Source organism: Homalodisca vitripennis, unplaced genomic scaffold (genome assembly GCF_021130785.1).
Source record: "Homalodisca vitripennis isolate AUS2020 unplaced genomic scaffold, UT_GWSS_2.1 ScUCBcl_5375;HRSCAF=12064, whole genome shotgun sequence".
NCBI classification, from domain to species: domain Eukaryota; kingdom Metazoa; phylum Arthropoda; class Insecta; order Hemiptera; family Cicadellidae; genus Homalodisca; species Homalodisca vitripennis.
The window spans coordinates 36,630-46,048 of NW_025781519.1; the positions used below are offsets into that span (position 1 = coordinate 36,630).

The window sequence follows — 9,419 nt, forward strand, 5'->3', positions numbered from 1 at the left end:
GGAGTATGGTTGCTTTATTTTTGGTCATGCCCCAAAAGTCAACCTTAAAAGCCTACAAATAGTCCAAAACCATGCTTTAAGATGCATTCTCGGAGCTATGAAATCTTCCCCAACTAATACTCTGCATGCAGAGGCAGCATTACCTCCCTTACATATAAGGAGAGAATTCTTAACAGAGAAAATATTGTTTAAAACACTAAGTAATCCACAACACCCATGCTATGTGAATATAAGATATTTGCATGCAGTAGCTTATCATCATAAGTACTGGGTAAAAAAAAACCAAACCTCTATACATGGAACTGGTGAACACAGTAGATAATCTGGCGAATCTAAACAATATTGCAGTAAGTGATTCAAATCTTTTGGAATTCGTTGATAGCCCCCTACTGCTTAAGAACTTAAAAATATCATTTGAACTAGAGATTGATGACACAGTTGGGAAAAAATCATTACTTTCACCAGAAGCCATTAAAGCATTATTTCTAGAATTAATGAGAAAGAAATATGAAAACTATCTAAGAATTTACACTGATGGCTCACGAAGCAAGGATGGCGCAGGCTCTGCCGTGTATATACAGGACTTAAAAATAGAATGCAAATATAAACTTCTAAACCAGGCATCCAGCTATTCCGCAGAACTGCATGCCATAAAGAAAGCTGTTGAAATAGCAAACGAACAAAATTATGATAACATTGTAGTATGTTCTGACTCAAAAGCTGCTATACTAGCCATAAATGCAGCAAGTTCAGCAGACTATGAAGAAAATCTGGCATCAGCCATTACAATCTGCATGATGAGAGGTAATAAATACTTCACTTTTCAATGGGTACCAAGTCATGTGGGGATAGGTCCCAATGAACATGTAGATAGGCTGGCAAAAGAGGCAACCCAAGCAGGTGAAGAACCAACAGATTTTAAAGTGTCATTGGAAGATTTTGTTGGCGCAATTAAACAATCACTACTTGCCCCTGATAGCCCCTCCCCATGGTATAATAATTACAAACTGAGTAGAAATAAAATAGTAACAATAAATAGACTATGAATTGGACATGCTTGGGTTAATGAAACCCTATTTAAGATAAATTGTTATTTCACTCCGTTATGCCTTAAATGCAATGCAGGTTCCATAGAAAGTCTTCAACATTTAATCTTTGATTGTGTGCAATATAACGACTTCAGACATGAATTGCTCACTAAACTGAAAGCGAAGAAAATAGATCCACCTTATATATTGAAAGATCTTTTAACGAGCTTTGATATGGAAATAATACTGGAAATTGTAAGTTTTCTTAAATCTATAAATAAGGTAATATAAAAAATATAAAAAAAACTGGTCATACATATAAGAATGTTTATCGAGGTTCCATGCTCAAAGTAAGCAGAACCTGCTGAAATTCAGCAAACAAGAAGAAAGAAAGAGATTGCGCAGATGGACTGGTTTTGTGATCCTTGATGAGCGACGTAACAGGCTTGATGTCTCCTGCCGTAGTATTAAAGACTGGTGCATTAACCAACTATTCATATCTTGGGAAGCAGATGGTGTTTGGACAACAGCTGGTGGTGGCGAAGGAATGACCAGAACTAACTACAATTAGAGCTTCATTTTCATGATATTACAACATTTGTGGTTCTTTCTGGCAATATTTTTGAATAGAATCGGATTCAAAGTGTATTAAAACATTTGGAATTTCACATTTTTTTAAAACAAATTATGAATACAGCTAGATTTAAATTAAACTGTTATTTTTAATACTATCGATTTCTACGATGTTCATATCAACTAACTATAATAGGGAGGTAGTCGAAAAAGTAAATGAACGCATTTAAATTACACCTACTCTGACGCTGCTTCCTAGTATTATGATTCGTCGATGTAGGTATCTGATGCAAACACCCGCCGATTTTCGTCCTGGTCTTACGATTTCACACTTTTTGATATTATTACAAAACGAGCTTACTTAAATGTGCAAAAAAAAAAAAAAAAAAAAAAAAAAACAGTTCGATTTCTCAAACGAGAATGGTGTATCGAACATTGTATAAGTCACTGGTTTAGATAAGAAGAGCTGCTGATACAGTATATATATGTGAAATAGCCTAGTGCTTACAGTTTTGTTTTCTTCTTCATTGGCTAGCCGGTGTCTGCTGGGCTAAGGCTGGGCTGGAGCCTGGAGTTCATGTCGGTACTGATCAAATTTGAAATTGTGTATTGAATACATAGTTATCAAGATCGTTTTGTGTTTTGAAGAGGCTTATCTTTAAGAAGGTAGTCAAAATAGCACATTTCTCTTTTTATTTAACAACTTAAAAAAAATTCAGCGTCATTAACATGAACTAAACATTAAAGTTTTTACAAATTAAAATGTGATTTTTGGTTATGTAACATGTAAAGCCGTCCATAATATCCATTACATAAGTTAGTAGATTGTTATAAATTTATTTTATTGAAAATTGTAATATGTTTTTGTCTGCATAGTGCTTAAAGATGTTAGGCTATGGTAACACATTTAATTGTTATGAATAATTTTTGTTCTTACCAAACCCTAAAACTGCACTAACATGTAGGCCTAGTTAGCCTTACAGTCTGAGCAAAAGCATGGTAAATGTGAAATTAATGGGTTGAGTAGCCAAAGAACAGTTTTGCGTTATTGACCTATTGCTAATATCCTCCTGAACAAACAATAAGTTTTAAGGGGTGAAATGACAAGTAATGAAGTCATAGAACATTGAAAGTTTAATCTTTTTTTGTCGCAAATAGTAGTATTTCCTTCTACTTCCTGGGGTAGAGTACGATAAGTGGTCTGGTTTTTATATCGATTAGCACAATCATTGATACCTAATATTCACTTATCGAATACACGTTTATAAATCATATCAACATATGTATAGCCATAATCATATTTTAAATTAAAGTAAATAATACAACGCACGTAGTTGTAATCTTATAAATTATAAATGAGCTGTAACGATCAAACAATTAGAACTGGAAATAAGAAAAACTCATAAATAATATTGAAATGATAACAACATAAAAAACATTTATAACAGGAAATACGAAACATGCGTAATTATTTATATGTTTACCCCTGTGTAGCAATGATTAACCGTTTTCGAGAAATTGTTGAAGCATCTTCTTTAGATAACTGTGTACTTTTCTTTTGCACAAATACTTACAGAGATGATCTGCAAGCACCAGCTGATATGCCATTTTTTAAACTTCGTTTCACGGTCCTCCACGAGCTTTTGACTGTTTTATCTATAAAAGAAAATACGTATATTATATGAAAAAGTTTTTATAATTGATACAAGTTATTTATTGTTCAAAAATCAGTATCAGTTAGTTATATAGAAAGTTATAATTAAGTAATATTGTGTGTCAATATCTATATAAAAAAACCGGTCCGCTTATCGTACTCTACCCACGTCCTGTGTGGGGCGTCATGCAGTTTTGTGAATGTTAAGTCAACCTCCTAAGTTGCTGCTGTGTCAGCTATTTGAGCCTGATTATGAATGTCTCCAGCCAGTTCTGCTAGCTAAGATACACAACTTAACTGAGCAAACTAATATTCTAACTGTAACCTCCTACTATCTTGCAAGAAAAGTAGTTCCACGTTTAATGTTCTAAATTTATTATTTGTCATTTTCATTCCCTAAATGCATATTGCTTTGTTGAGGAGGACGATTGCAATAGGTCAATAACGTGAAGGTCATCATGGCATAGATAAAAATAATTTTTAAAATAATGCAAACAAGTTTAACCAAACTTAATTAATGCAAACACAAGGCCATTTAATTGGGTATGTAGATATAGGCTTATCAACATGGTATTTTGAACAGTTAAGTTAGGACTATATGTATATTATTATGCTTCTTTAGCGCTGGGGTGAAAAAAATGATTGTCAACCAGGACGGGAATATTTTTCAAAGTATGTCTACTAAGTGCCAGAACATTTTAGTCAAAAACAATGGTTTAAGAAAGAATTCACAAAACTGGGTACACTAAATATAAAATTAACAGCCATAGCCTAGTGGCAAAATAGTAGCGTCACGTTGCTAACCTAATTAGTTCTGAATAAAAAATTTAAGTTTAAATGAGTGGAAATAATAAATAACGATGTTGTAGAACATTAAAAGAGGCACTACTTTTTATCATGCGTAGCAGTATTTAGTTGAGGTTGTATTGTTCATTTCTGATGTTAGCCATTGTGACATCTTTAGATACGTAAAATAAAATAAATTAATGGATTCAGGAGTGGATACATTGGTATTATCCGGAGGCCACTAACTTTAGAAGAGTTTTTCTTCCTGGGCACCTAAAAAACTACATTATTACAAAGAACAGACTTTATTTGACCTACTGTGAAAATTACAAGTCATTATGACACTCGGTTCTTTTTTTCTGCCTACGAAAGAAAGCGATGTCAGCAAAGCCATTTCGTCCCTATCTACTAATTGTCACCTATATAAGAAGGTTGGCACATACATACGTATTATGAATATAAAAATTTAATAAACGCTCACATGATCTGAGCTTGAATTTAGGTACTATATTGAGAGATGTTTTTCTTTTTCCAACATAAGTGCGGGACAATCATTCAACATGATCTGACAAAAGAAAAGTGGGACAATCTGGGGCATTATCTAAGGTCGGGAAAGTACATATCAGAAATGCCATAAGCCATCAGTGCAGGCTTCAATGTCCCCACACTTCTGGTAAAAAAAGAAAAACATCCCTCAAGATAGTACCCAAATTCAAGCTCAGAAGTGAACCCTTCTGGGGCTGTATATTGATTTAGTTATAAAATAGCTGTAACACCAAGTTTAATTTGTAATATTTTACCAAAAGTAACTCTGTTTTAGATTTTAAAAATGAGTGCGAACGTCTTGGTTATTGGAGGAGGGGGTCGAGAACATGCTATTTGTTGGAAACTTGCCATGTCTCCTAAGGTATGTATTAAAGTTAAAATGTTTCAAATCCACCAACTCACATAAAAAAAAAATAGTTTTTTATTTTAAATTTTGTATCAACTTACATGTTTGAAGGAGGAGGAGCTCTTCTTATTGGAAATATTAAAGAAATTGTAATATTATATCTAATCTATATATATAAAAATGAATGTTTGTATGTTTGTCCTTTATGGAATCGTGAACTATTGGACCGATCATGATGAAAATTTGTACGTATATGTATTTTTCCACGGAGAAGGTTTATAAGCTATGCCCATCCCTTTCCCGATTCAGGATTCCGCCCCACTGGTTACAGAAATACCCATAAGATAATGCATTGCAGCAAACCATATGTTAACGTCTTTTCAAATTTTTAATCAGCTGTTCTTTGTAAACATATATTACACTTATAGTTTTAAAGCATAGAGTAAGCTTAAGAGAAACGACAAATTTTGTTTAAACTGTTTTTGCAATCACTGTTAAACATAGACTTTACTATCCAGATAATACAATTCAAATTTGACGTAAAAAATTCACCTTTAACTGCAATATTTATTTAATATAAACCATGCTCATGCTTGATCAGAAGAGTAATGCAGATATCATAATTACTATCTTACGTTGGCTACAAATATAAAGAATGTTATATAAAAAATTTTTTTTGACAGAAGTATGGTTCTCAAAACTCCGTGTGTACATATTCTCTCGATCGAGACAACAAAGCAAGCTCAATCGTGGCATCGGAGATATAACTAATTTAAATCTAAAATTTATTATAGTAAAAAAAAAAAATTTACTAAGTAATATAAGGACTTCGGTTCTTAAGATTTGCGTGCGAAGCCGTGGGTAACAGCTAGATAGAGGCAGGAATATGGTACATACCTTCATAATACGCCCAAGAGGCTCACGATGGAACGACTATCAATTATCTCAGCAATGTTTTAGAATGTGATAGAAAAAGAATAAGTGAATATAAGTGTACTGTTTTCAACGGGAAATTGCGTGCGAAGCCGCGGGCAACTTTTGCAAAAAATTATTGAAATGCGCAGCAAAGCGCGCCGGGGCCCCGCTAGTATTAAATATACAAAGAAATTTTTACAGCTCCCAGCAGACAGAAAAGAAAATCAACTGCCAGTCTACTATTCCAAAAGTAGACAAAGTCATGCTCATTCATCAACTCATTATTATTTATGTAGAAATGAAGTTTCATGCAAAATTTAAAGTGTACAGATAAAATTATTCTTTAGATATTCTGTGGATAGTTAGGCTATGCTATAGAGGGGCATGCCCATAGAAAACAAACACAGTGTATTGTATAGATTTACGGTGTTGACTCATCATGTTATGGGAAGAATGAGCTTACTCCTACTACTAAAGTTGCTTTTACTTTGTTTTGTAATTGCATGTGTAGTGCAGTTTTGCCTAATGAAATCTAGTTTTGTTCTGTAAAGTTATATTAGAGTTATTAAACTTGTTAACGAATGTCATATACTTAATTTTATGTTTTTAAGGTGAAGAAAGTGTACGCAGCACCTGGAAATGTTGGTATTGGAGAAATGTCTAAAGCAGAAAATGTTGATCTGAATCTCAAAGATTTCAAAGTAAGTTATTAAAAATGTACTGTTTGATTTCCAGTACGTATTAGGTTTAATTTATGGTAACATTACAGTAATACGGCATAATATATTCAAGGTTAATTAAAATATAAGGGTACTATAAAAAACACACATTTCTTCAAAGAAATTAAGGTTAGTCTGACTGAAATATGGGCGAATTATTTTTAGGTTTACAGCTCTCTCAAATTTTTGGCAATTTTCTGTGTACAAGGATTATATGAAAATTAAGATTTGATTTCTACTTAAAAAACCGCACCGTCACACATTAAAAAAAATGTTTGTTTCATTCCTTACATATTTTTCTATACAGTTGCCAATTTTGTTTAAGCATTTGTCATAAAGATCAAGCTTTTATGTTGAAATCATAAAAGTTTGTGGTGGGTGGGAATAACATGTCTTCAACTGCTTTTATTACCCTTTCATCTGTGTCAAAGCACTTGCTGTAGAAAAAGTGAAAATTGCTAGGGATTTTCTGGATTGTATAGTAAATGGTCAATCTGTTTGAATCCAAAAGATTTGATCAGATTTTGGGTTTTAATGGTTGAAATTTATGAAATTGCAAAGCTTGAGAGACAGTTTTATAGAAAGATGTTCTTCTTAAATACAGAAATTCCAGTGTTGAAATTGGAATAGAAAATATCCGGTTTTTTTTGCCCACGCCATTGACCAAATCTATAATCTCTTATGGTCAACCTAATTAAGGTTCATAGTGAAAATTATCTTATCCATTCTTGAAAGCTCTCATATACTTAATTTCTTTATTCCCACTAATCAAATTTGGTTATACACTTGACTGATCTACCAATAACTTTTTGCTGCTGAAATACTCTTTTTATAAAAAAATAAATCATTTTACATATTTCACCAATCAGGGGCTGATCAAAAACTATAGACATTTTGAACTGACACTGTTAACAGCACAATACAACAATGCTAATGCTAATGGAACTGTGTAATGCACTTGGCATGCTGGACATCAATAATTAGCAACATCGATTCAAATATTTATTTTCGAATAACTCACATACTTTTGTTGTATAATTGTCTATTTTATATCTATGATGTTTACCTAGAAAGTAAGGTTTAAATATATGTAATTCTCACAAGGAAGTTTTTGTAGAGGAGGTTGGTACCACTGCAATGTAGTTCAAATATCAGTAGGTCATTGAATACCATTCTATTGAAGGTTAGAGATGATTCTTTTATCACCAAGTGCAAAGTGCATGCTGTAGCATATTATAAAGAACATAAGTTTCCTCAGATCATTGCATCTTGGAAAAATGGAGTATTAGGTAGGAAACATAATATCTTAATAGCTGCAATTTACTCTGCCCATTGCCAATATAATATGGGTTTACAGGCAGTAGCAGAATGGTGCATAAGAGAGGACGTATCCTTGGTGGTTGTTGGGCCAGAAGATCCACTGGCCAATGGCATTGCAGACACACTGGTAGCGGCAGGTATCAAATGCTTTGGACCGTACAAGTTGGCTGCGAGGATTGAAGCTTATAAGGACTGGGCGAAGGAATTTATGAAAAGACATGACATACCCACTGCTCGCTGGGAGACCTTCACAGATTTTTCTAAAGCAAAGGAATTTATTTACAGGTTTGTTAGTAAACAAGAGTTCGTTAGTTATCCAAAATTCTTGGTATGTCATCTTTATTACACAATGTACATTCACAAGATGAACAGGTGCATTGTTACTATAACTAAAAAAACTACCTTAAGAATAAAATAAAATGGATATGATAAATAAATAAGTCAGAAGTCAGAATATTCTTTATTACAATTTCTTTAAGAAATGCAATGGTGTCAAAACAATACTGTATACAATATATGAGTAAATACATAAAATTGTAATACAATACATAACATCAAGTCCAGGTCGTTTGATAAAATTCATCCATGGAATAGATTGGATTGTCCAACAAGAGGTTCTTCAGTCTGTTCTTTAGTGTTGCCCCAGTTTCTTGTCTGAAGTCTTGTGGTAGGTGGTTGAGGATTTTCATACCGGCATATATTGGTTTTCTTGCATATAGAGAAGTTCGATGAGCTGGGAGGTTGAAACGGGTTGCATGTCTTGTATTATAGTTGTGAAGGGCTGATCCTTGAGCTGGTTGTTTGATTGATGCATAATGTGCCACCTCACAAATGTACATTGCATACACAGTCAAGATTTTAAGACTTTTAAAATGTTCTCGGCAGCTCTCCATAGGTTGTAGGCCTAGTATAGTTCTTAATGCTCTCTTTTGTAATATTAGTATCCTGTTCATATTGGTCTTGGTAGTACCACCCCATGCGGCTATGCCATACATTATGTGAGTTTCACAGAAAGCATGGTTAATGATTTTTGCTATTTCTGGAGTGCCAATTTGCGTCATTCTTCGAATTAAAAATATGCCAGTGTTCAACTTCCTGCATACACTGTCAATGTGGGCTGTCCAGGTAAAGGAACTGTCGATGGTAATGCCCAGGAAGCATGCGGTCTCTTCCACTTCCACCTCAGGTAATGCTGGTTCCTCCCTTCCTCTTCTACCAAACATGATTTGCTTTGTTTTTTTGTGTGTTTATAACTAGGTCATTTTCGTGGCAGTATTGAGTGGCTAGGTTTGTAGCAATAAATGCGCTTATCTGAAGTGATTCTATACTTTCTTTGCCCAGCACAAGGGTGGTATCATCAGCGTACATTATTGGGGTACAGCTGTATCTTAAATATGCTGGTAGGTCATTTGTGGTAAGGATGAAGAGAGCAGGGCCCAGAACAGAACCTTGGGGTACCCCTCTTGTTATTGGTAGAGGTGTTGAAAGAACTTTTTTGGTAGTACTCTTTTCTTGACACAGAAGCTCCACAA

The 9,419-nt window shown here is 33.8% G+C and overlaps 1 protein-coding gene across 2 annotated transcripts; it reads left to right on the plus strand.

Moving 5' to 3' along the window:
- The first annotated feature begins 1,995 nt into the window (after positions 1-1,995).
- On the plus strand, positions 1,996-8,387 carry LOC124373369 (trifunctional purine biosynthetic protein adenosine-3-like). Of its 2 annotated transcripts, none has more exons than XM_046831742.1 (4): positions 1,996-2,267; positions 4,862-4,948; positions 6,460-6,549; positions 7,925-8,387. In XM_046831742.1, the coding sequence occupies exons 2-4, from the start codon at positions 4,871-4,873 to the stop codon at positions 8,303-8,305; spliced, it is 549 nt and encodes a 182-aa protein (XP_046687698.1). In that variant the 5' UTR covers positions 1,996-2,267; positions 4,862-4,870; the 3' UTR covers positions 8,306-8,387. The 2 variants fall into 2 exon arrangements, with proteins under 2 accessions (XP_046687698.1, XP_046687699.1); XM_046831743.1 differs by lacking the exon at positions 1,996-2,267 and adding an exon at positions 2,336-2,417.
- Positions 8,388-9,419: the final 1,032 nt, after the last annotated feature.